Source organism: Hypanus sabinus, chromosome 27, assembly GCF_030144855.1.
Source record: "Hypanus sabinus isolate sHypSab1 chromosome 27, sHypSab1.hap1, whole genome shotgun sequence".
In the NCBI taxonomy this organism is placed as follows: Eukaryota; Metazoa; Chordata; class Chondrichthyes; order Myliobatiformes; family Dasyatidae; genus Hypanus; species Hypanus sabinus.
The window spans coordinates 3,952,639-3,980,618 of record NC_082732.1 but is presented as its reverse complement, the minus strand read 5'-3'; the positions used below and the strand labels follow the sequence as shown (position 1 = coordinate 3,980,618).

Sequence of the window (27,980 nt, the reverse complement as noted above, 5' to 3'; positions counted from 1 at the left end):
GAAAATCGGCTATTGGGTGCAACTGCATCTGACATAATTGAGTCATTTGAAGGCAAGCTGGTCAGGACTCGGGAACAAAATTTTCCTGTAAGGAACAAAGGCAACTTTGCAATATTTTCATATCATTGGCACACTAGTGTTCTAAATTCAGTAGAAATCAAAAGAAAGTATACGTTCATTTGTATGACAATTGTGATACTGATGATAAGCTGATAATAGCGAAATCTGGAGGTTTATTGAGGAGAGGGTATACGAAGCACGTGTGAAGGGGTCAGGATCGGGTCTGGAGTTGAGTGGATATCGTTCTTGTCAGTAGCCACCATTGGATTAGATGCATTACAGAAACTTAACAGCTCATCAGAGATTGCGTAACACATTACGCTCTGATATGCAACTTGATGTAATGCATTCTGATACCAAATATATTTCTGCATGTATATTCTGCTTATAAAGACAGCAGATGAGCACATTCAAAAAATGCATTTCATATTAATGTATTTCTTATTATCCACGTCAGTCAGCAGCTTCAATACTGAAGGGGCCAATGGTGATTACTAATTTCAGAACATGTCTGAAAAGAAATGCTTGACTGTCAGCTGATTTAATGTCTTCAGAGTTGATCATTCACTTTGCCTCCTTCTCCCTATAGCTATCAATGCTCACAAGTATATTGTCCAAAATTTGAGTAACTGCTCCCTTGAACACTCCTTACCGTACAATTCTTTGGGATTGAGAATGCCTTACTCCCACTCCTGTTTTGTGGTGCCGTGGGTGACATTGATGCCCTTATGGACAGAGAAAAGACTCCCCCACGTTATGAACACAAAGTGCACTGCAGATTCTGGGGATAAGGAAACACGTACAACAAGCTGGAGGAACTCAGCAGGTCGGGCAGCATCCGTGGAAACGAGCAGTCAGTGTTTCAGAGCGTGACGTTGACTGCTCATTTCCATGGATGCTGCCCGACCTGCTGAGTTCCTCCAGCTTCTTCTACATGTTGCTTTCTCCCACATTATGGCTGAGTGACGATTGACATATATAAACAGATAATAATTTCCGAATTATAATTAACTGAACTTCTTTCTTTCTGCTTTAAGGTACTGCTCCTACTACAACTACAAGTGAGTATATCCTTCCTCTTCTAAACGCGTAACTGTGACTGCAGTAAAAAGGCTCTGTCAAGCCTCATCATTTGTATTTCAAGAGAGCTCCTTGATTATAATTAATGTGAAACACAGCTACAAATTTTCCTTCTGCAAAGATTGGATGCATTTAGATCATCAACCAGTCAGTTATTTTCTGGGTCATTCAGAGCAGGAATTTCATGGGTCAAGTGGACTCCAATGCCGTTTCATTCCCCTTTCGCCAGTTCCAAGTGGTTACTTTAACTGACTGTTGTTTGAAAGCAACATTTTGCGAACTGCAAGGGGTGATTGATCACTTTGTGGCCTAAGGTAGAAGGAGTCAATTTTTGAAAACCCAGCAGATTTATTTTTCAACATAGACCCCTCCTCCATGTACACATTTAGTCCAGCAGTCGTGGAGCATATGGATCCATCCTTGTAGAAGTGGTCCACAGCAGGGTGATTGATAAGCTAGTGGCCTAAGGCAGAAGGAGGTGAGTTATTAACTCAAAGTTTCTGCGTTATCACTCAAAGAATGCATGTATTGAGAGCCTCTTTGACCTCCAGGTGGTCCACAGCAGGGGTGATTGATAAGTTCTTGGCCTAAGAATGAAGAAGATGAGTTATACAGCTCTCATTAAATACACGTGTAGTTCAACTCTGAATGAAAATGCAGAAAGTTTGGAGTTAATAAGTCATCTCCTTCCTATTACTCAATCCTGCTGTGGGCCACTTCTGGAGGTCCAAGATGCCGAGTTCTACAAAGAAGGGATCCGAATGCTCCAGAACTGCTGGACTAAGTGTGTAAATGTAGGACAAATAAATGTGCTAGGTTTTGTAAAATTGACTCCTTTTATCTTAGGCCATGAACTTATCAATCACTCCTGGTCTGTGCACCCTTGTAGAACATGCTTTATGCAGCCATATTTACAAAATTCCCTGTGGCTGGGATGGGATAGAATGAGGTTGCAAATTCATTTAACTCCAAAGTGGTCATGTAGACCAGGATTCTAGTCACCCCAACGTTAAGGAAGCCTTATTTAACCGTGCTTTTGCAGCAAGAATGTTTAACCTCCTCTCTGGATCAGTGGCCCGAGGTAAATGGTGAACATGCAGTACAATTTGAGGGCTCCACGGTTTAGCAGTGTAACAGTTGACTGTTAATAACTGTCAATGCATTTCAGATTCTAATTAAATAAATTGACTTTTTCTGCTTTTAGGTTCTAGTTCTACTGCAGCTCCCAGTGAGTACATCCCTCAAATCCTAAATATTGCAAATTTTAACTGCGGTTCAAATGCTCCATTGAACAACATCGTGTCTAGTTTGAAGAGTTTTTTTTAACTTCAGTAGCCTTGTAAGAGAGACTGTATCTGCTCAGCAAACAATAATTGCTGCTTGTAATTGTCAGTCTTTGAGAACTCCCAGGTTTGTTTCAGAAGAAATACTTTTTAGTTCATTCTTGTGCTAAGGGAAGTTTGGGAACTGTATCTTGATTGGTGATTGGAATTTTCAGTGAACAAATTTTTAGTGGACAGTGGTCACAAATCGATCAGATTTAGCATTGTCTTAGGAACGATCAGTATCAGGTGAAGACTGAAATCATGAGAAAGTGACACACTGGAAAAGCTAGCCACAGTAACATGAGGAAACAGCTGAGGAAGGAAGATATGGAAAATCGGCTATTGGGTGCAACTACATCTGACATAATTGAGTCATTTGAAGGCAAGCTGGTCAGGACTCGGGAACAAAATTTTCCTGTAAGGAACAAAGGCAACTTTGCAATATTTTCATATCATTGGCACACTAGTGTTCTAAATTCAGTAGAAATCAAAAGAAAGTATACGTTCATTTGTATGACAATTGTGATACTGATGATAAGCTGATAATAGCGAAATCTGGAGGTTTATTGAGGAGAGGGTATACGAAGCACGTGTGAAGGGGTCAGGATCGGGTCTGGAGTTGAGTGGATATCGTTCTTGTCAGTAGCCACCATTGGATTAGATGCATTACAGAAACTTAACAGCTCATCAGAGATTGCGTAACACATTACGCTCTGATATGCAACTTGATGTAATGCATTCTGATACCAAATATATTTCTGCATGTATATTCTGCTTATAAAGACAGCAGATGAGCACATTCAAAAAATGCATTTCATATTAATGTATTTCTTATTATCCACGTCAGTCAGCAGCTTCAATACTGAAGGGGCCAATGGTGATTACTAATTTCAGAACATGTCTGAAAAGAAATGCTTGACTGTCAGCTGATTTAATGTCTTCAGAGTTGATCATTCACTTTGCCTCCTTCTCCCTATAGCTATCAATGCTCACAAGTATATTGTCCAAAATTTGAGTAACTGCTCCCTTGAACACTCCTTACTGTACAATTCTTTGGGATTGAGAATGCCTTACTCCCACTCCTGTTTTGTGGTGCCGTGGGTGACATTGATGCCCTTATGGACAGAGAAAAGACTCCCCCACGTTATGAACACAAAGTGCACTGCAGATTCTGGGGATAAGGAACCACGTACAACAAGCTGGAGGAACTCAGCAGGTCGGGCAGCATCCGTGGAAACGAGCAGTCAGTGTTTCAGAGCGTGACGTTGACTGCTCATTTCCATGGATGCTGCCCGACCTGCTGAGTTCCTCCAGCTTCTTCTACATGTTGCTTTCTCCCACATTATGGCTGAGTGACGATTGACATATATAAACAGATAATAATTTCCGAATTATAATTAACTGAACTTCTTTCTTTCTGCTTTAAGGTACTGCTCCTACTACAACTACAAGTGAGTATATCCTTCCTCTTCTAAACGCGTAACTGTGACTGCAGTAAAAAGGCTCTGTCAAGCCTCATCATTTGTATTTCAAGAGAGCTCCTTGATTATAATTAATGTGAAACACAGCTACAAATTTTCCTTCTGCAAAGATTGGATGCATTTAGATCATCAACCAGTCAGTTATTTTCTGGGTCATTCAGAGCAGGAATTTCATGGGTCAAGTGGACTCCAATGCCGTTTCATTCCCCTTTCGCCAGTTCCAAGTGGTTACCTTAACTGACTGTTGTTTGAAAGCAACATTTTGTGAACTGCAAGGGGTGATTGATCACTTTGTGGCCTAAGGTAGAAGGAGTCAATTTTTGAAAACCCAGCAGATTTATTTTTCAACATAGACCCCTCCTCCATGTACACATTTAGTCCAGCAGTCGTGGAGCATATGGATCCATCCTTGTAGAAGTGGTCCACAGCAGGGTGATTGATAAGCTAGTGGCCTAAGGCAGAAGGAGGTGAGTTATTAACTCAAAGTTTCTGCGTTATCACTCAAAGAATGCATGTATTGAGAGCCTCTTTGACCTCCAGGTGGTCCACAGCAGGGGTGATTGATAAGTTCTTGGCCTAAGAATGAAGAAGATGAGTTATACAGCTCTCATTAAATACACGTGTAGTTCAACTCTGAATGAAAATGCAGAAAGTTTGGAGTTAATAAGTCATCTCCTTCCTATTACTCAATCCTGCTGTGGGCCACTTCTGGAGGTCCAAGATGCCGAGTTCTACAAAGAAGGGATCCGAATGCTCCAGAACTGCTGGACTAAGTGTGTAAATGTAGGACAAATAAATGTGCTAGGTTTTGTAAAATTGACTCCTTTTATCTTAGGCCATGAACTTATCAATCACTCCTGGTCTGTGCACCCTTTTAGAACATGCTTTATGCAGCCATATTTACAAAATTCCCTGTGGCTGGGATGGGATAGAATGAGGTTGCAAATTCATTTAACTCCAAAGTGGTCATGTAGACCAGGATTCTGGTCACCCCAACGTTAAGGAAGCCTTATTTAACCGTGCTTTTGCAGCAAGAATGTTTAACCTCCTCTCTGGATCAGTGGCCCGAGGTAAATGGTGAACATGCAGTACAATTTGAGGGCTCCACGGTTTAGCAGTGTAACAGTTGACTGTTAATAACTGTCAATGCATTTCAAATTCTAATTAAATAAATTGACTTTTTCTGCTTTTAGGTTCTAGTTCTACTGCAGCTCCCAGTGAGTACATCCCTCAAATCCTAAATATTGCAAATTTTAGCTGCGGTTCAAATGCTCCATTGAACAACATCGTGTCTAGTTTGAAGAGTTTTTTTTAACTTGAGTAGCCTTGTAAGAGAGACTGTATCTGCTCAGCAAACAATAATTGCTGCTTGTAATTGTCAGTCTTTGAGAACTCCCAGGTTTGTTTCAGAAGAAATACTTTTTAGTTCATTCTTGTGCTAAGGGAAGTTTGGGAACTGTATCTTGATTGGTGATTGGAATTTTCAGTGAACAAATTTTTAGTGGACAGTGGTCACAAATCGATCAGATTTAGCATTGTCTTAGGAACGATCAGTATCAGGTGAAGACTGAAATCATGAGAAAGTGACACACTGGAAAAGCTAGCCACAGTAACATGAGGAAACAGCTGAGGAAGGAAGATATGGAAAATCGGCTATTGGGTGCAACTACATCTGACATAATTGAGTCATTTGAAGGCAAGCTGGTCAGGACTCGGGAACAAAATTTTCCTGTAAGGAACAAAGGCAACTTTGCAATATTTTCATATCATTGGCACACTAGTGTTCTAAATTCAGTAGAAATCAAAAGAAAGTATACGTTCATTTGTATGACAATTGTGATACTGATGATAAGCTGATAATAGCGAAATCTGGAGGTTTGTTGAGGAGAGGGTATACGAAGCACGTGTGAAGGGGTCAGGATCGGGTCTGGAGTTGAGTGGATATCGTTCTTGTCAGTAGCCACCATTGGATTAGATGCATTACAGAAACTTAACAGCTCATCAGAGATTGCGTAACACATTACGCTCTGATATGCAACTTGATGTAATGCATTCTGATACCAAATATATTTCTGCATGTATATTCTGCTTATAAAGACAGCAGATGAGCACATTCAAAAAATGCATTTCATATTAATGTATTTCTTATTATCCACGTCAGTCAGCAGCTTCAATACTGAAGGGGCCAATGGTGATTACTAATTTCAGAACATGTCTGAAAAGAAATGCTTGACTGTCAGCTGATTTAATGTCTTCAGAGTTGATCATTCACTTTGCCTCCTTCTCCCTATAGCTATCAATGCTCACAAGTATATTGTCCAAAATTTGAGTAACTGCTCCCTTGAACACTCCTTACCGTACAATTCTTTGGGATTGAGAATGCCTTACTCCCACTCCTGTTTTGTGGTGCCGTGGGTGACATTGATGCCCTTATGGACAGAGAAAAGACTCCCCCACGTTATGAACACAAAGTGCACTGCAGATTCTGGGGATAAGGAACCACGTACAACAAGCTGGAGGAACTCAGCAGGTCGGGCAGCATCCGTGGAAACGAGCAGTCAGTGTTTCAGAGCGTAACGTTGACTGCTCATTTCCATGGATGCTGCCCGACCTGCTGAGTTCCTCCAGCTTCTTCTACATGTTGCTTTCTCCCACATTATGGCTGAGTGACGATTGACATATATAAACAGATAATAATTTCCGAATTATAATTAACTGAACTTCTTTCTTTCTGCTTTAAGGTACTGCTCCTACTACAACTACAAGTGAGTATATCCTTCCTCTTCTAAACGCGTAACTGTGACTGCAGTAAAAAGGCTCTGTCAAGCCTCATCATTTGTATTTCAAGAGAGCTCCTTGATTATAATTAATGTGAAACACAGCTACAAATTTTCCTTCTGCAAAGATTGGATGCATTTAGATCATCAACCAGTCAGTTATTTTCTGGGTCATTCAGAGCAGGAATTTCATGGGTCAAGTGGACTCCAATGCCGTTTCATTCCCCTTTCGCCAGTTCCAAGTGGTTACCTTAACTGACTGTTGTTTGAAAGCAACATTTTGTGAACTGCAAGGGGTGATTGATCACTTTGTGGCCTAAGGTAGAAGGAGTCAATTTTTGAAAACCCAGCAGATTTATTTTTCAACATAGACCCCTCCTCCATGTACACATTTAGTCCAGCAGTCGTGGAGCATATGGATCCATCCTTGTAGAAGTGGTCCACAGCAGGGTGATTGATAAGCTAGTGGCCTAAGGCAGAAGGAGGTGAGTTATTAACTCAAAGTTTCTGCGTTATCACTCAAAGAATGCATGTATTGAGAGCCTCTTTGACCTCCAGGTGGTCCACAGCAGGGGTGATTGATAAGTTCTTGGCCTAAGAATGAAGAAGATGAGTTATACAGCTCTCATTAAATACACGTGTAGTTCAACTCTGAATGAAAATGCAGAAAGTTTGGAGTTAATAAGTCATCTCCTTCCTATTACTCAATCCTGCTGTGGGCCACTTCTGGAGGTCCAAGATGCCGAGTTCTACAAAGAAGGGATCCGAATGCTCCAGAACTGCTGGACTAAGTGTGTAAATGTAGGACAAATAAATGTGCTAGGTTTTGTAAAATTGACTCCTTTTATCTTAGGCCATGAACTTATCAATCACTCCTGGTCTGTGCACCCTTGTAGAACATGCTTTATGCAGCCATATTTACAAAATTCCCTGTGGCTAGGATGGGATAGAATGAGGTTTTCATTTAACTCCAAAGTCGTCATGCAGTCCAGGATTCTAGTCACCCCAACGTTAAGGAAGCCTTATTTGACCATTCTTTTGCTCCTCTCTGGATCAGTGGCCCGAGGTAAATGGTGAACATGCAGTACAATTTGAGGGCACCACGGTTTAGCAGTGTAACAGTTGACTGTTAATAACTGTCAATGCATTTCAAATTCTAATTAAATAAATTGACTTTTTCTGCTTTTAGGTTCTAGTTCTACTGCAGCTCCCAGTGAGTACATCCCTCAAATCCTAAATATTGCAAATTTTAGCTGCGGTTCAAATGCTCCATTGAACAACATCGTGTCTAGTTTGAAGAGTTTTTTTTAACTTGAGTAGCCTTGTAAGAGAGACTGTATCTGCTCAGCAAACAATAATTGCTGCTTGTAATTGTCAGTCTTTGAGAACTCCCAGGTTTGTTTCAGAAGAAATACTTTTTAGTTCATTCTTGTGCTAAGGGAAGTTTGGGAACTGTATCTTGATTGGTGATTGGAATTTCCAGTGAACAAATTTTTAGTGGACAGTGGTCACAAATCGATCAGATTTAGCATTGTCTTAGGAACGATCAGTATCAGGTGAAGACTGAAATCATGAGAAAGTGACACCCTGGAAAAGCTAGCCACAGTAACATGAGGAACCAGCTGAGGAAGGAAGATATGGAAAATCGGCTATTGGGTGCAACTGCATCTGACATAATTGAGTCATTTGAAGGCAAGCTGGTCAGGACTCGGGAACAAAATTTTCCTGTAAGGAACAAAGGCAACTTTGCAATATTTTCATATCATTGGCACACTAGTGTTCTAAATTCAGTAGAAATCAAAAGAAAGTATACGTTCATTTGTATGACAATTGTGATACTGATGATAAGCTGATAATAGCGAAATCTGGAGGTTTATTGAGGAGAGGGTATACGAAGCACGTGTGAAGGGGTCAGGATCGGGTCTGGAGTTGAGTGGATATCGTTCTTGTCAGTAGCCACCATTGGATTAGATGCATTACAGAAACTTAACAGCTCATCAGAGATTGCGTAACACATTACGCTCTGATATGCAACTTGATGTAATGCATTCTGATACCAAATATATTTCTGCATGTATATTCTGCTTATAAAGACAGCAGATGAGCACATTCAAAAAATGCATTTCATATTAATGTATTTCTTATTATCCACGTCAGTCAGCAGCTTCAATACTGAAGGGGCCAATGGTGATTACTAATTTCAGAACATGTCTGAAAAGAAATGCTTGACTGTCAGCTGATTTAATGTCTTCAGAGTTGATCATTCACTTTGCCTCCTTCTCCCTATAGCTATCAATGCTCACAAGTATATTGTCCAAAATTTGAGTAACTGCTCTCTTGAACACTCCTTACCGTACAATTCTTTGGGATTGAGAATGCCTTACTCCCACTCCTGTTTTGTGGTGCCGTGGGTGACATTGATGCCCTTATGGACAGAGAAAAGACTCCCCCACGTTATGAACACAAAGTGCACTGCAGATTCTGGGGATAAGGAACCACGTACAACAAGCTGGAGGAACTCAGCAGGTCGGGCAGCATCCGTGGAAACGAGCAGTCAGTGTTTCAGAGCATGACGTTGACTGCTCATTTCCATGGATGCTGCCCGACCTGCTGAGTTCCTCCAGCTTCTTCTACATGTTGCTTTCTCCCACATTATGGCTGAGTGACGATTGACATATATAAACAGATAATAATTTCCGAATTATAATTAACTGAACTTCTTTCTTTCTGCTTTAAGGTACTGCTCCTACTACAACTACAAGTGAGTATATCCTTCCTCTTCTAAACGCGTAACTGTGACTGCAGTAAAAAGGCTCTGTCAAGCCTCATCATTTGTATTTCAAGAGAGCTCCTTGATTATAATTAATGTGAAACACAGCTACAAATTTTCCTTCTGCAAAGATTGGATGCATTTAGATCATCAACCAGTCAGTTATTTTCTGGGTCATTCAGAGCAGGAATTTCATGGGTCAAGTGGACTCCAATGCCGTTTCATTCCCCTTTCGCCAGTTCCAAGTGGTTACTTTAACTGACTGTTGTTTGAAAGCAACATTTTGTGAACTGCAAGGGGTGATTGATCACTTTGTGGCCTAAGGTAGAAGGAGTCAATTTTTGAAAACCCAGCAGATTTATTTTTCAACATAGACCCCTCCTCCATGTACACATTTAGTCCAGCAGTCGTGGAGCATATGGATCCATCCTTGTAGAAGTGGTCCACAGCAGGGTGATTGATAAGCTAGTGGCCTAAGGCAGAAGGAGGTGAGTTATTAACTCAAAGTTTCTGCGTTATCACTCAAAGAATGCATGTATTGAGAGCCTCTTTGACCTCCAGGTGGTCCACAGCAGGGGTGATTGATAAGTTCTTGGCCTAAGAATGAAGAAGATGAGTTATACAGCTCTCATTAAATACACGTGTAGTTCAACTCTGAATGAAAATGCAGAAAGTTTGGAGTTAATAAGTCATCTCCTTCCTATTACTCAATCCTGCTGTGGGCCACTTCTGGAGGTCCAAGATGCCGAGTTCTACAAAGAAGGGATCCGAATGCTCCAGAACTGCTGGACTAAGTGTGTAAATGTAGGACAAATAAATGTGCTAGGTTTTGTAAAATTGACTCCTTTTATCTTAGGCCATGAACTTATCAATCACTCCTGGTCTGTGCACCCTTGTAGAACATGCTTTATGCAGCCATATTTACAAAATTCCCTGTGGCTGGGATGGGATAGAATGAGGTTGCAAATTCATTTAACTCCAAAGTGGTCATGTAGACCAGGATTCTAGTCACCCCAACGTTAAGGAAGCCTTATTTAACCGTGCTTTTGCAGCAAGAATGTTTAACCTCCTCTCTGGATCAGTGGCCCGAGGTAAATGGTGAACATGCAGTACAATTTGAGGGCTCCACGGTTTAGCAGTGTAACAGTTGACTGTTAATAACTGTCAATGCATTTCAAATTCTAATTAAATAAATTGACTTTTTCTGCTTTTAGGTTCTAGTTCTACTGCAGCTCCCAGTGAGTACATCCCTCAAATCCTAAATATTGCAAATTTTAGCTGCGGTTCAAATGCTCCATTGAACAACATCGTGTCTAGTTTGAAGAGTTTTTTTTAACTTGAGTAGCCTTGTAAGAGAGACTGTATCTGCTCAGCAAACAATAATTGCTGCTTGTAATTGTCAGTCTTTGAGAACTCCCAGGTTTGTTTCAGAAGAAATACTTTTTAGTTCATTCTTGTGCTAAGGGAAGTTTGGGAACTGTATCTTGATTGGTGATTGGAATTTTCAGTGAACAAATTTTTAGTGGACAGTGGTCACAAATCGATCAGATTTAGCATTGTCTTAGGAACGATCAGTATCAGGTGAAGACTGAAATCATGAGAAAGTGACACACTGGAAAAGCTAGCCACAGTAACATGAGGAAACAGCTGAGGAAGGAAGATATGGAAAATCGGCTATTGGGTGCAACTACATCTGACATAATTGAGTCATTTGAAGGCAAGCTGGTCAGGACTCGGGAACAAAATTTTCCTGTAAGGAACAAAGGCAACTTTGCAATATTTTCATATCATTGGCACACTAGTGTTCTAAATTCAGTAGAAATCAAAAGAAAGTATACGTTCATTTGTATGACAATTGTGATACTGATGATAAGCTGATAATAGCGAAATCTGGAGGTTTGTTGAGGAGAGGGTATACGAAGCACGTGTGAAGGGGTCAGGATCGGGTCTGGAGTTGAGTGGATATCGTTCTTGTCAGTAGCCACCATTGGATTAGATGCATTACAGAAACTTAACAGCTCATCAGAGATTGCGTAACACATTACGCTCTGATATGCAACTTGATGTAATGCATTCTGATACCAAATATATTTCTGCATGTATATTCTGCTTATAAAGACAGCAGATGAGCACATTCAAAAAATGCATTTCATATTAATGTATTTCTTATTATCCACGTCAGTCAGCAGCTTCAATACTGAAGGGGCCAATGGTGATTACTAATTTCAGAACATGTCTGAAAAGAAATGCTTGACTGTCAGCTGATTTAATGTCTTCAGAGTTGATCATTCACTTTGCCTCCTTCTCCCTATAGCTATCAATGCTCACAAGTATATTGTCCAAAATTTGAGTAACTGCTCCCTTGAACACTCCTTACCGTACAATTCTTTGGGATTGAGAATGCCTTACTCCCACTCCTGTTTTGTGGTGCCGTGGGTGACATTGATGCCCTTATGGACAGAGAAAAGACTCCCCCACGTTATGAACACAAAGTGCACTGCAGATTCTGGGGATAAGGAACCACGTACAACAAGCTGGAGGAACTCAGCAGGTCGGGCAGCATCCGTGGAAACGAGCAGTCAGTGTTTCAGAGCGTAACGTTGACTGCTCATTTCCATGGATGCTGCCCGACCTGCTGAGTTCCTCCAGCTTCTTCTACATGTTGCTTTCTCCCACATTATGGCTGAGTGACGATTGACATATATAAACAGATAATAATTTCCGAATTATAATTAACTGAACTTCTTTCTTTCTGCTTTAAGGTACTGCTCCTACTACAACTACAAGTGAGTATATCCTTCCTCTTCTAAACGCGTAACTGTGACTGCAGTAAAAAGGCTCTGTCAAGCCTCATCATTTGTATTTCAAGAGAGCTCCTTGATTATAATTAATGTGAAACACAGCTACAAATTTTCCTTCTGCAAAGATTGGATGCATTTAGATCATCAACCAGTCAGTTATTTTCTGGGTCATTCAGAGCAGGAATTTCATGGGTCAAGTGGACTCCAATGCCGTTTCATTCCCCTTTCGCCAGTTCCAAGTGGTTACCTTAACTGACTGTTGTTTGAAAGCAACATTTTGTGAACTGCAAGGGGTGATTGATCACTTTGTGGCCTAAGGTAGAAGGAGTCAATTTTTGAAAACCCAGCAGATTTATTTTTCAACATAGACCCCTCCTCCATGTACACATTTAGTCCAGCAGTCGTGGAGCATATGGATCCATCCTTGTAGAAGTGGTCCACAGCAGGGTGATTGATAAGCTAGTGGCCTAAGGCAGAAGGAGGTGAGTTATTAACTCAAAGTTTCTGCGTTATCACTCAAAGAATGCATGTATTGAGAGCCTCTTTGACCTCCAGGTGGTCCACAGCAGGGGTGATTGATAAGTTCTTGGCCTAAGAATGAAGAAGATGAGTTATACAGCTCTCATTAAATACACGTGTAGTTCAACTCTGAATGAAAATGCAGAAAGTTTGGAGTTAATAAGTCATCTCCTTCCTATTACTCAATCCTGCTGTGGGCCACTTCTGGAGGTCCAAGATGCCGAGTTCTACAAAGAAGGGATCCGAATGCTCCAGAACTGCTGGACTAAGTGTGTAAATGTAGGACAAATAAATGTGCTAGGTTTTGTAAAATTGACTCCTTTTATCTTAGGCCATGAACTTATCAATCACTCCTGGTCTGTGCACCCTTGTAGAACATGCTTTATGCAGCCATATTTACAAAATTCCCTGTGGCTGGGATGGGATAGAATGAGGTTTTCATTTAACTCCAAAGTCGTCATGCAGTCCAGGATTCTAGTCACCCCAACGTTAAGGAAGCCTTATTTGACCATTCTTTTGCTCCTCTCTGGATCAGTGGCCCGAGGTAAATGGTGAACATGCAGTACAATTTGAGGGCTCCACGGTTTAGCAGTGTAACAGTTGACTGTTAATAACTGTCAATGCATTTCAAATTCTAATTAAATAAATTGACTTTTTCTGCTTTTAGGTTCTAGTTCTACTGCAGCTCCCAGTGAGTACATCCCTCAAATCCTAAATATTGCAAATTTTAGCTGCGGTTCAAATGCTCCATTGAACAACATCGTGTCTAGTTTGAAGAGTTTTTTTTAACTTGAGTAGCCTTGTAAGAGAGACTGTATCTGCTCAGCAAACAATAATTGCTGCTTGTAATTGTCAGTCTTTGAGAACTCCCAGGTTTGTTTCAGAAGAAATACTTTTTAGTTCATTCTTGTGCTAAGGGAAGTTTGGGAACTGTATCTTGATTGGTGATTGGAATTTCCAGTGAACAAATTTTTAGTGGACAGTGGTCACAAATCGATCAGATTTAGCATTGTCTTAGGAACGATCAGTATCAGGTGAAGACTGAAATCATGAGAAAGTGACACCCTGGAAAAGCTAGCCACAGTAACATGAGGAAACAGCTGAGGAAGGAAGATATGGAAAATCGGCTATTGGGTGCAACTGCATCTGACATAATTGAGTCATTTGAAGGCAAGCTGGTCAGGACTCGGGAACAAAATTTTCCTGTAAGGAACAAAGGCAACTTTGCAATATTTTCATATCATTGGCACACTAGTGTTCTAAATTCAGTAGAAATCAAAAGAAAGTATACGTTCATTTGTATGACAATTGTGATACTGATGATAAGCTGATAATAGCGAAATCTGGAGGTTTATTGAGGAGAGGGTATACGAAGCACGTGTGAAGGGGTCAGGATCGGGTCTGGAGTTGAGTGGATATCGTTCTTGTCAGTAGCCACCATTGGATTAGATGCATTACAGAAACTTAACAGCTCATCAGAGATTGCGTAACACATTACGCTCTGATATGCAACTTGATGTAATGCATTCTGATACCAAATATATTTCTGCATGTATATTCTGCTTATAAAGACAGCAGATGAGCACATTCAAAAAATGCATTTCATATTAATGTATTTCTTATTATCCACGTCAGTCAGCAGCTTCAATACTGAAGGGGCCAATGGTGATTACTAATTTCAGAACATGTCTGAAAAGAAATGCTTGACTGTCAGCTGATTTAATGTCTTCAGAGTTGATCATTCACTTTGCCTCCTTCTCCCTATAGCTATCAATGCTCACAAGTATATTGTCCAAAATTTGAGTAACTGCTCTCTTGAACACTCCTTACCGTACAATTCTTTGGGATTGAGAATGCCTTACTCCCACTCCTGTTTTGTGGTGCCGTGGGTGACATTGATGCCCTTATGGACAGAGAAAAGACTCCCCCACGTTATGAACACAAAGTGCACTGCAGATTCTGGGGATAAGGAACCACGTACAACAAGCTGGAGGAACTCAGCAGGTCGGGCAGCATCCGTGGAAACGAGCAGTCAGTGTTTCAGAGCGTGACGTTGACTGCTCATTTCCATGGATGCTGCCCGACCTGCTGAGTTCCTCCAGCTTCTTCTACATGTTGCTTTCTCCCACATTATGGCTGAGTGACGATTGACATATATAAACAGATAATAATTTCCGAATTATAATTAACTGAACTTCTTTCTTTCTGCTTTAAGGTACTGCTCCTACTACAACTACAAGTGAGTATATCCTTCCTCTTCTAAACGCGTAACTGTGACTGCAGTAAAAAGGCTCTGTCAAGCCTCATCATTTGTATTTCAAGAGAGCTCCTTGATTATAATTAATGTGAAACACAGCTACAAATTTTCCTTCTGCAAAGATTGGATGCATTTAGATCATCAACCAGTCAGTTATTTTCTGGGTCATTCAGAGCAGGAATTTCATGGGTCAAGTGGACTCCAATGCCGTTTCATTCCCCTTTCGCCAGTTCCAAGTGGTTACTTTAACTGACTGTTGTTTGAAAGCAACATTTTGTGAACTGCAAGGGGTGATTGATCACTTTGTGGCCTAAGGTAGAAGGAGTCAATTTTTGAAAACCCAGCAGATTTATTTTTCAACATAGACCCCTCCTCCATGTACACATTTAGTCCAGCAGTCGTGGAGCATATGGATCCATCCTTGTAGAAGTGGTCCACAGCAGGGTGATTGATAAGCTAGTGGCCTAAGGCGGAAGGAGGTGAGTTATTAACTTCAAAGGTTCTGCATTATCACTCAAAGAGTGCATGTATTGAGAGCCTCTAGGACCTCCAAGTGGTCCACAGCAGGGGTGATTGATAAGTTCTTGGCCTAAGAATGAAGGAGATGAGTTATACAGCTCTCATTACATACACGTGTAGTTCAACTCTTTGGGTGAAAATGCAGAAAGTTTGGAGTTAATAAGTCATCTCCTTCTACCCAAGGACACAAACTGATCAATCACCCCTTGCAGTTACTCAAGCCTGCTGTGGGCCACTTCTGGAGGTCCAAGATGCCGACTTCTACAAAGAAGGGATCTGAATGCTCCATGACTGCTGGACTAAGTGTGTAAATGTAGGAAAAATAAATGTGCTAGGTTTTGTAAAATTGACTCCTTCTATCTTAGGCCATGAACTTATCAATCACTCCTTGTCTGTGCATACTTGTAGAACATGCTTTATGCAGACATATTTACAAAATTCCCTGTGGCTGGGATGGGATAGAATGAGGTTGCAAATTCATTTAACTCCAAAGTGGTCATGTAGACCAGGATTCTAGTCACCCCAACGTTAAGGAAGCCTTATTTGACCGTTCTTTTGCAGCAAGAATGTTTAACCTCCTCTCTGGATCAGTGGCCCGAGGTAAATGGTGAACATGCAGTACAATTTGAGGGCTCCACGGTTTAGCAGTGTAACAGTTAACTGTTATTAACTGTCAATGCATTTCAGATTCTAATTAAATAAATTGACTTTTTCTGCTTTTAGGTTCTAGTTCTACTGCAGTTCCCAGTGAGTACATCCTTCAAATCCTAAATGTTGCAAATTTTAACTGCTCCATAAGACAACATCAAGAGTTCTTTGACTTGAATAACCTTGAAAGAGAGAGTGGGTCTGCTTAGCAAACAAAATTTGCTACTTGTATTTGCCAGTCTTTGAGAACCCCCCAGGTCTGATTCAGATGGAATATATTTTGTTCTTTGCTATGCTAAGGGTAGTTGGGGAACTGTGTCTTGCATGGTGATTGGAGTTTTCAGCGAACAGATTTTCAGGGGACAGTTGTCGCAAATCGATCAGATTTAGAATTGTTTTATTAACAATCACTATCAGCTGAAGACTGAAATCATGAGAAAGTGACACGCAGTGGAAAAGCTAGCCACAGTAACAGGAGGAAACAGCCGAGAGGGGAAGAAATGGAGAATCGGTTATTGGGTTCATCCACATCTGACCTAAATGAGGCATTTGGAAGCAAGCTAGTCAGAACTCAGGAACAAAATTTTCCTGTAAGGAACAAAGACAACAATGTGAAATTTTCATATCATTAGCAAGCAAGAGTTCTAAATTCAGTAGAAACCAAAAAAAAGTATACGTTCTTTTGTATGACAATTGTGATACTGATAATAAGCTGATAATAACAAAAACCGGAGGTTTATTGAGGAGAGGGTATACGAAGCACGTGTGAAGGGGTCAGGATCAGGTCTGGAGTTGAGGGGATATTGTTCTTGTCAGTAGCCACCATTGGATTAGATGCATTACAGAAACTTAACAGCTCATCAGAGATTGCGTAACACATTACGCTCTGATATGCAACTTGATGTAATGCATTCTGATACCAAATATATTTCTGCATGTATATTCTGCTTATAAAGACAGCAGATGAGCACATTCAAAAAATGCATTTCATATTAATGTAGTTCTTATTCTCCATCTCAGTCAGTAGCTTCAATACTGAAGGGCCCAATGGTGATTACTAATTTCAGAACATGTCTGAAAAGAAATGCTTGACTGCCAGCTGACTTAATGTCTTCAGAGTTGATCATTCACTCTGCCTCCTTCTCCCTATAGCTATCAATGCTCACATCCTTATTGTCCAAAATTTGAATAAACACTGTCTTGTACAATTCTTTGGTATTACAAATGCCTTAGTCCCACTCCTGTTTTGTGGTGCCGTGTGTGACAATTGATGCCCTTATGGAGAGAGAAAATACTCCCCTACATTATGAACACAAAGTGCACTGCAGATGCTGGGGATAAGGAACCACGTACAACAAGCTGGAGGAACTGAGCAGGTCGGGCAGCATCCGTGGAAACGAGCAGTCAGTGTTTCAGAGCGTGACGTTGACTGCTCATTTCCATGGATGCTGCCCGACCTGCTGAGTTCCTCCAGCTTCTTCTACATGTTGTTTTCTCCCACATTATGGCTGAGTGACAATTGACATATATAAACAGATAATAATTTCCAAGTTATAATTAACTGAACTTCTTTCTTTCTGCTTTAAGGTACTGCTACTACTACAACTCCAGGTGAGTATATCCTTCCTATTCTAAACGCATAACTGTGACTGCAGTAAAAAGGCTCTGTCAAGCCTCATCGTTTGTATTTGAAGAGAGCTCCTTGATTATAATTAATGTGAAACACAGCTACAAATTTTCCTTCTGCAACGATTGGATGCATTTAGATCATCAACCAGTCAGTTATTTTCTGGGTCATACAGAGCAGGAATTTCATGAGTCAAGTGGACTCCGATGCCGTTTCATCCCCCTTTCGCCAGTTCCAAGTGGTTAACTTTCATTGACTGTTGTTTGAAAGCAACATCGAGTGAACTGCGAGGGGTGATTGATAAGTTCGTGGATTAAGGTAGATGGAGTCAATTTTGAAAAGCCTGGCACATTTATTTTTCAACATACTCCCCTCCTGTATGCACACACTTAGTCCAGCAGTCGTGGAGCATATGGATCCCTTCTTTGTAGAAGTGGTCCACAGCAGGGTGATTGATAAGTTAGTGGCCTAAGGCAGAAGGAGGTGAGTTATTAACTCAAAGTTTCTGCGTTATCACTCAAAGAATGCATGTATTGAGAGCCTCTTTGACCTCCAGGTGGTCCACAGCAGGGGTGATTGATAAGTTCTTGGCCCAAACTGGAAGGAGATGTTATACCGCTCTTGTTACGTGCACTTGCAGTTCAACTCTGAGTGAAAATGCAGAAAATTTTAAGTTAGTAAGTGATCTCCTTCTACCTAAGTACACAAACTTATTAATCCCCTCTACTGTGACCACTCTGGAGGTCCAAGACGCCGACTTCTACAAAGAAGGGATCCGAATGCTTCATGACCACTGGATAAGTGTGTAAATGTAGGAAAAGTAAATGTGCTAGGTTTTCTAAAATTGACTCCTTTTACCATAGGCCACAAACTTGACAATCACCCCTCGTATGTGCATACTTGTAGAACATGCTTTATGCAGACATACTTACAAAATTCCCTGTGGCTGGGATGGGATAGAATGAGGTTGCAAATTTATTTAACTCAAAAGTGGTCATGTAGTCCAGGAATCTAGTCACCCCAACCTTAAGGAAGCCTTATTTGACCATGCTTTTGCAGCAAGAATGTTTAACCTCCTGTCTGGATTAGTCACCCAAGGTAAATGGTGAACCGTCAGTGTGATGTGAGGGCTCCACAGTTTAGCAGTGTAACAGTTGACCTTTAATAACTGTCAATGCATTTCAAATTCTAATTAAATAAATTGACTTTTTCTGCTTTTAGGTTCTAGTTCTACTGCAGCTCCCAGTGAGTACATCCCACAAATCCTAAATATTGCAAGTTTTATCTGTGGTTTAAAAGCTCCATCGCACTACATCATCTCTAATTTGAAGAGTTTTTTTACTTTAATAGTCTTGAAAGAGAGAGTGGGTCTTCTTAGCAAACAATAATTGCTACATGTATTTGCAAGTCTTTGAGAACTCCCAGGTTTGATTCAGAAGGAATATATTTAGTTCATTGCTATGCTAAGGGTAGTTGGGTAACTGTGTCTTGCATGGTGATTGGAGTTTAAAGTCAACAAACTTTTAGTAGACTGGTGTCGCAAATCGATCAGATTTAGCATTGTTTTATTAACAATCAGTATTAGCTGAAGACTAAAATCATGAGAAAGTGACACGCAGTGGAAAAGCTAGCCACAGTAACAGGAAGAAACAGCTGAGAAGGGAAGATATGGGGAATCGGTTATTGGGTTCATCCACATCTGACATAAATGAGGCTTTTGGAGGCAAGCTAGTCAGAACTCAGGAACACAATTTTCCTGTAAGGAACAAAGACAACAAGCAAAATCTGCATATCATTAGCAAGCAAGAGTTCTAAATTCAGTAGAAATCAAAAAAAAGTATACGTTCTTTTGTATGACAAACGTGATACTTATGATAAGCTGATAATAACAAAAGCTGGAGGTTTATTGAGGAGAGGGTATAGGAAGCACGCGTGAAAGTGTCAGGATGGGGTCTGGAGTTGAGGGGATATTGTTCTTGTCAGTAGCCACCATTGGATTAGATGGGTTAGGGAAACTTAACAGCACATCAGAGATTGCGTAACACATTACGTTCTCACATGCAACTTGATGTAATGCATTCTGATACCAAGTATGTCTCTGCATTTATATTCTGCTTATATAGACAGCAGACGTGTGCCATCAGAAAATTCATTTCATATTAATGTAATTCTTATTATCCATCTCAGTCAGCAGCTTCAATACTGAATGGGCCAATGTTGATGATTAATTTCAGAACATGTCTGAAAAGAAATGCTTGACTGTCAGCTGATTTAATGTCTTCAGAGTTGATCATTCACTCTGCCTCCTTCTTCCTATAGGTATCAATGCTCACATCTATATTGTCAAAAGTTTGAATAACCACTGTCTTAAACACCCCTTACTGTATAATCCTTTGGGATTGAGAATGCCTTACTCCCACTCCTGTTTTGTGGTGCCGTGGGTGACAATTGATGCCCTTGTGGAGAGAGAAGACTCCCCCACATTATGAACAGAAAGTGCACTGCAGTTGCTAGGGTCAAAGGAACACTTATAACAAAGACTGGCAATTTGAGGTTGCATTCAGAAGGAATATAATTAGGCCATTGATATGCTAAGGGATGTTGAAGAACTGTGTCTTGCTTGGTGATTGGAATTTGCAGTGAATACATTTTTAGTGGACACTTGTCGCAAATTGATCAGATTTAGCATTGTTTAGTAACATTCAGTACCAGGTGAAGACTGAAATCATGAGTAACTGACACACATGGGAAAAGCTAGCCACAGTAGCATGAAGAAACAGCTGAGGAGGGGATATTATAGGGTTCATCCACATCTGACATATATAACCATATAACAATTACAGCACGGAAACAGGCCATCTCGGCCCTTCTAGTCCGTGCCGAACGTTTACTCTCACCTAGTCCCACTGGCCTACACTCAGCCCATTACCCCCCATTCCTTTCCTGTCGATGTACCTAACTAATTTTACTTTAAATGACAATACCGAACCTGCTTCTACCACTTCTACTGGAAGCTCATTCCACACAGGTGCCACTCTACTTTAAGAGACTGCTAGACAGGTATATGGAGTAATTTAAGGTGGGGGATTATATGGGAGGCAAGGCTTAAGGGTTGCCACAACATTGTGGGCCGAAGGGCCTGTAATGTGCTGTACTATTCTATGTTCTATGTTCTCTGAGTAAAGAAATCCCCCCTTGTGTTACCCTTAAACTTTTGCCCCCTAACTCTCAACATGTCCTCTTGTTTGAATCTCCCCTACTCTCAATGGAAAAAGCCAATCCACATCAACTCTATCTATCCCCCTCAATCAATACCTGTATCAAGTCCCCTCTCAACCTTCTACGCTCCAAAGAATAAAGATCTAACTTGTTCAACCTTTCCCTGTAACTTAGGTGCTGAAACCCAGGCAACATCCTAGTAAATCTTCTCTGTGCTCTCTCTATTTTGTTGACATCTTTCCATTCAGTGTCAATTTCCGTTGACATTCAGTGACCAGAACTGTACACAGTACTCCAAATTTGGCCTTACCAATGCCTTATACAATTTTAACATTACATCCCAACTCCTACACTCAATGCTCTGATTTATAAAGGCTGGCATACCAAAAGTTTTCTTCACCACCCTATCCACATGAAATTCCACCTTCAGGGAACTATGCACCATTATTCCTAGATCACTCTGTTTTACTGCATTCTTCAATGCCCTACCACTTACCATGTATATCCTATTTGGATTATTCCTACCAAAATGTATCACCTCACACTTATCAGCATTAAACTCCATCTGCCATAGTTCAGCCCATTCTTCTAACTGGCCTAAATCTCTCTGCAAGCTTTGAAAACCTGCTTCATTATCCAAAATGCTACCTACCTTAGTGTCATCTGCATACTTACGAATCCAATTTACCACCCCATCATCCAGATCATTAATGTATATGACAAACAACATTGGCACCAGTACAGATCCCTGAGGCACACCACTGGTCACCGGCCTCCAACCTGACAAACAGTTATCCACCACTGCTCTCTGGCATCTCCCATCCAGCCACTGTTGAATCCATTTTATTACTTCAATATTAATATCTAATGATTGAAACTTCCTAACTAAGCATCCATGTGGAACCTTGTCAAAGGCCTTACTGAAGTCCATATAGACAACATCCACTGCTTTAGCCTCGTCAACTTTCCTCATAACCGCTTCAAAAAATTCAATAAGATTTGTCAAATATGACCTTCCACGCACAAATCCATGCTGACTATTCTTTATCAGACCCTGTCTATCCAGATAATTATATATACCATCTCTAAGAATGCTTTCCACTAATTTACCTACCACTGACATTAAACTGACAGGCCTATATTCGTTAGGTTTACTCTTAGAACCCATTTTAAACAATGGAACCACATGAGCAATACGCCAATCCTCCAGTACTATCCCCCGTTTCTAATGACATTTGAAATATTTCTGTCAGAGCCCTTGCTATTTCTACACTAACTTCCCTCAAGGTCCTAGGGAATATCCTGTCAGGACCTGGAGATGTATCCACTTTTATATTCGTTAAAAGCACCAGTACTTGTATCCCTTACTTTACACAATTCAATATCCTTCTCCTTAGTGAATACCAAAGAAAAGAAATTGTTCAAAATCTCCCCCATCTCTTTTGGCTCCACACATAGCTGTCCATTCTGATTCTCCAAGGGACCAATTTTATCCCTCAATATCCTTCTGCTATTAATATAATTGGAGAAACCCTTCGGATTTATTTTCACCTTACTTGCCAAAGCAACCCCGTATCTTCTTTTAGCTTTTCTAATTTCTTTCTTAAGATTCTTCTTACTTTCTTTATATTCCTCAAGCACCTCATTTACTTAATGCTGCCTTTGTTTATTGTAGATATATCTCTTTTTCCTAACCAAGTTTCCAGTATCCCTTGAAAACTATGGCTTTCTCAAACTTTTAACCTTTCCTTTCAACCTAACAGGAACATAAAGATTCTGTACCCTCAAATTTTCACATATAAATGACCTCCATTTCTCTATTACATCCTTCCCATAAAATAAATTGTCCCAATCCACTCCTTCTAAGTCCTTTCGCATCTCCTCAAAGTTAGCATTTTTCTAATCAAAAATCTCAGCCCTGGGTCCAGTCCTATCCTTCTCCATAATTATATTGAAACTAATTGAAACTAAAATATACGAGTCACTTGAGGTCAAGCTGGTCAGAACTCAGGAACAAAACTTTCCCTTAAGGAACAAAGACAACTATGCAAAATTTTCTTATCATTGGGACACAAGAATTCTAAATTCAGTGGAAATCAAAAAAAAGTATGCATTCTTATGTATGACAATTGTGATACTGATGATAAGCTGATAGTAACGAAAGCTGGAGGTTCATTGAGGAGAGAGTATACAAAGCATGTGTGAAGGAGTCAGGATCAGTTCTGGAGTTGAGGGGATATTGTTCTTGTCAGTAGCCACCATCGGCTTAGATGAGTTAGGGAAAATTAACGGTACATCAGAGATTGTGTAACACATTACGCTGTCATTGATGTAATGCATTCTTGTAACTTGATGTAATGCATTCTGATACCAAATATATCTCTGCATGTATATTCTGCTTATAAAGACAGCAGATGATTACCACTAGAAAATGCATTTAATGTTAATGTAATTCTTATTAGCCATCTCAGTCAGTAGCTTCAATACTGAAGGGGCCAATGGTGATTCTTGATTTCATAACACGTCTGTAAAGAAAAGCTGGACTGTCAGCTGATTTAATGTCTTCAGAGTTGATCATTCACTCTGCCTCCTTCTTCCTATAGCTAACAATGCTCACATCTATATTGTCCAAAATTTCAGTAACTGCTGTCTTAAACACTCCTTACCGTACAATTCTTTGGGATTGAGAATGCCTTACTCCCACTCCTGTTTTGTGGTGCCGTGGGTGACAATTGATGCCCTTGTGGAGAGAGAAGACTCCTCCACATTATAAAGACAAAGTGCACTGCAGATGCTGGGGACAAAGGACCACGTACAACAAGCTGGAGGAACTGAGCAGGTCGGGCAGCATCCGTGGAAACGAGCAGTCAGTGTTTCTGGGCGCGACGTTGACTGCTGGTTTCCATGGGTGCTGCCCGACCTGCTGAGATCCTCCAGCTTGTTCAACATGTTGCTTTCTCCCGCATTACGGATGTGTGATGATTGACATATATAAACATTAAAAATTTCAAATTATAATTAACTGAACTTCTTTCTTCCTGCGTTAAGGTACTGCTTCTACTACAACTCCAGGTGAATAAATCCTTCCTATTCTAAACGTGTAACTGTGACTGCAGTAAAAAGGCTCTGCCAAGCCTCATCATTTGTATTTGAAGAGAGCTCCTTGATTATAATTAATGTGAAACACAGCTACACATTTTCCTTCTGCAACGGTTGGATGCATTTAGATCATCAACCAGTCAGTTATTTTTTGGTTCAGTACAGGACAGGAATTTCATGAGTCAAGAAATGAGGTCATGAGGGCTCCGATGCAGTTTCATTCCCCTTTTGCCAATTCCAAGTGGTTAACTTTCATTGACTGCTGTTTGAAAACAACATCAAATGAACTGCGAGGGGTGATTGATAAGTTTGTGGACTAAGGTAGAAGGAGTCAGTTTTGAAAAACGTAGCATATTTATTTTTCAACATACTCCCCTCCTCCTTGTACACACTTATTCCAACAGTCGTGGAGCATATGGATTCCTTCTTTGTAGAAGTGGTCCGCAGCAGGGTGATTGATAAATTAGTGGCCTAAAGCAGAAGGAGGTGAGGTATTAACTTCAACTTTTTGCATTATCACTCAAAGAATGCATGTAATGAGAACCTCTTGGACCTCCCGGTCGTCTACAGCAGGAGTGATTGATTAAGTTCCTGGCCTAGGAATGAAGGAGATGAGTTATACAGCTCTCATTACATGCAAGTGTAGTTCAACTCTTTGAATGAAAATGCAGAAAGTTTGAAGTTAATAAGTCATCTCCTTCTACCCAAGGACACTAACCTATTACTCACCCCTGCTGTGGGCCACTTCTGGAGGTCCAAGACGCCGAGTTCTACAAAGAAGGGATCTGAATGCTCCACGACTGCTGGACTAAGTGTGTAAGTGTGTGTGTAGGAAAAATAAATGTGCTAGATTTTCTAAAATTGACTCCTTCTATCTTAGGCCATGAACTTATCAATCACTCCTGGTGTGTGCATCCTTGTAGAACATGCTTTATGCAGACATATTTACAAAAATCCCCATGGCTGGGATGGGATAGAATGAGGTTGCAAATTAATTTAACTCCAAAGTGGTCATGTAGACCAGGATTCTAGTCACCCCAACGTTAAGGAAGCCTTATTTGACCGTTCTTTTGCAGCAAGAATGTTTAACCTCCTCTCTGGATCAGTGGCCCGAGGTAAATGGTGAACATGCTGTGTAATGTGAGGGCTCCACAGTTTAGCAGTGTAACAGTTGACTGTTAATGACTGTCAATGCATTTCAAATTCTAATTAAATAAATTGACTTTTTCTGCTTTTAGGTTCTAGTTCTACTGCAGTTCCCAGTGAGTACATCCTTCAAATCCTAAATATTGCAAATTTTAATTGCTCCATCGGACAACATCAAGAGTTTTTTGACTTGAATAACCTTGAAAGAGAGAGTGGGTCATCTTAGCAAACAAAAATTGCTACTTGTATTTGCCAGTCTTTGAGAACCCCCCAGGTCTGATTCAGATGGAATATATTTTGTTCTTTGCTATGCTAAGGGTAGTTGGGGAACTGTGTCCTGCATGGTGATTGGAGTTTTCAGCGAACAGATTTTCAGGGGACAGTTGTCGCAAATCGATCAGATTTAGCATTGTTTTATTAACAATCACTATCAGCTGAAGACTGAAATCATGAGAAAGTGACACACAGTGGAAAAGCTAGCCACAGTAACAGGAGGAAACAGCCGAGAGGGGAAGAAATGGAGAATCGGTTATTGGGTTCATCCACATCTGACCTAAACGAGGCATTTGGAAGCAAGCTAGTCAGAACTCAGGAACAAAATTTTCCTGTAAGGAACAAAGGCAACAATGTGAAATTTTCATATCATTAGCAAGCAAGAGTTCTAAATTCAGTAGAAATAAAAAAAAAGTATACGTTCTTTTGTATGACAATTGTGATACTGATAATAAGCTGATAATAACAAAAACCGGAGGTTTATTGAGGAGAGGGTATACGAAGCACGTGTGAAGGGGTCAGGATCAGGTCTGGAGTTGAGGGGATATTGTTCTTGTCAGTAGCCACCATTGGATTAGATGCATTACAGAAACTTAACAGCTCATCAGAGATTGCGTAACACATTACGCTCTGATATGCAACTTGATGTAATGCATTCTGATACCAAATATATTTCTGCATGTATATTCTGCTTATAAAGACAGCAGATGAGCACATTCAAAAAATGCATTTCATATTAATGTAGTTCTTATTCTCCATCTCAGTCAGTAGCTTCAATACTGAAGGGCCCAATGGTGATTACTAATTTCAGAACATATCTGAAAAGAAATGCTTGACTGCCAGCTGACTTAATGTCTTCAGAGTTGATCATTCACTCTGCCTCCTTCTCCCTATAGCTATCAATGCTCACATCCTTATTGTCCAAAATTTGAATAAACACTGTCTTGAACACTCCTTACTGTACAATTCTTTGGTATTACAAATGCCTTAGTCCCACTCCTGTTTTGTGGTGCCGTGGGTGACAATTGATGCCCTTATGGAGAGAGAAAATACTCCCCTACATTATGAACACAAAGTGCACTGCAGATGCTGGGGATAAGGAACCACGTACGACAAGCTGGAGGAACTGAGCAGGTCGGGCAGCATCCGTGGAAACGCGCAGTCAGTGTTTTGGGGCGCGACGTTGACTGCTGGTTTCCATGGATGCTGCCCGACCTGCTGAGTTCCTCCAGCTTCTTCTACATGTTGCTTTCTCCCACATTATGGCTGAGTGACAATTGACATATATAAACAGATAATAATTTCCAATTTATAATTAACTGAACTTCTTTCTTCTTTAAGGTACTGCTCCTACTACAACTGCAGGTGAATAAATCCTTCCTATTCTAAACGTGTAACTGTGACTGCAGTAAAAAGGCTCTGCCAAGCCTCATCATTTGTATTTGAAGAGAGCTCCTTGATTATAATTAATGTGAAACACAGCTACACATTTTCCTTCTGCAACGGTTGGATGCATTTAGATCATCAACCAGTCAGTTATTTTTTGGTTCAGTACAGGACAGGAATTTCATGAGTCAAGTGGGCTCCGATGCAGTTTCATTCCCCTTTTGCCAGTTCCAAGTGGTTAACTTTCATTGACTGCTGTTTGAAAACAACATCAAATGAACTGCGAGGGGTGATTGATAAGTTTGTGGACTAAGGTAGAAGGAGTCAGTTTTGAAAAACGTAGCATATTTATTTTTCAACATACTCCCCTCCTCCTTGTACACGCTTATTCCAACAGTCGTGGAGCATATGGATTCCTTCTTTGTAGAAGTGGTCCGCAGCAGGGTGATTGATAAATTAGTGGCCTAAAGCAGAAGGAGGTGAGGTATTAACTTCAACTTTTTGCATTATCACTCAAAGAATGCATGTAATGAGAACCTCTTGGACCTCCAGGTGGTCCACAGCAGGAGTGATTGATTAAGTTCCTGGCCTAGGAATGAAGGAGATGAGTTATACAGCTCTCATTACATGCAAGTGTAGTTCAACTCTTTGAGTGAAAATGCAGAAAGTTTGAAGTTAATAAGTCAACTCCTTCTACCCAAGGACACAAACCTATTACTCACCCCTGCTGTGGGCCACTTCTGGAGGTCCAAGACGCCGAGTTCTACAAAGAAGGGATCTGAATGCTCCACGACTGCTGGACTAAGTGTGTAAGTGTGTGTGTAGGAAAAATAAATGTGCTAGATTTTCCAAAATTGACTCCTTCCATCTTAGGCCATGAACTTATCAATCACTCCTGGTGTGTGCATCCTTGTAGAACATGCTTTATGCAGACATATTTACAAATTTCCCCATGGCTGGGATGGGATAGAATGAGGTTGCAAATTAATTTAA

At 40.5% G+C, this 27,980-nt stretch overlaps 1 protein-coding gene across 1 annotated transcript in view; it reads left to right on the top strand.

Moving 5' to 3' along the window:
• Positions 1–27,980, top strand: part of LOC132381897 (mucin-2-like) — a 141,491-nt gene that overhangs the window by 90,335 nt on the left and 23,176 nt on the right. Inside the window, exons 22-37 of the mRNA XM_059951608.1 lie at positions 1,098–1,121; positions 2,345–2,368; positions 3,893–3,916; positions 5,140–5,163; positions 6,688–6,711; positions 7,913–7,936; positions 9,461–9,484; positions 10,708–10,731; positions 12,256–12,279; positions 13,481–13,504; positions 15,029–15,052; positions 16,313–16,432; positions 17,825–17,848; positions 19,086–19,109; positions 25,421–25,540; positions 26,943–26,966. Coding sequence (XP_059807591.1) covers positions 1,098–1,121; positions 2,345–2,368; positions 3,893–3,916; positions 5,140–5,163; positions 6,688–6,711; positions 7,913–7,936; positions 9,461–9,484; positions 10,708–10,731; positions 12,256–12,279; positions 13,481–13,504; positions 15,029–15,052; positions 16,313–16,432; positions 17,825–17,848; positions 19,086–19,109; positions 25,421–25,540; positions 26,943–26,966 — 576 coding nt within the window. The remainder of the gene's footprint in view (positions 1–1,097; positions 1,122–2,344; positions 2,369–3,892; positions 3,917–5,139; positions 5,164–6,687; positions 6,712–7,912; positions 7,937–9,460; positions 9,485–10,707; positions 10,732–12,255; positions 12,280–13,480; positions 13,505–15,028; positions 15,053–16,312; positions 16,433–17,824; positions 17,849–19,085; positions 19,110–25,420; positions 25,541–26,942; positions 26,967–27,980) is intronic.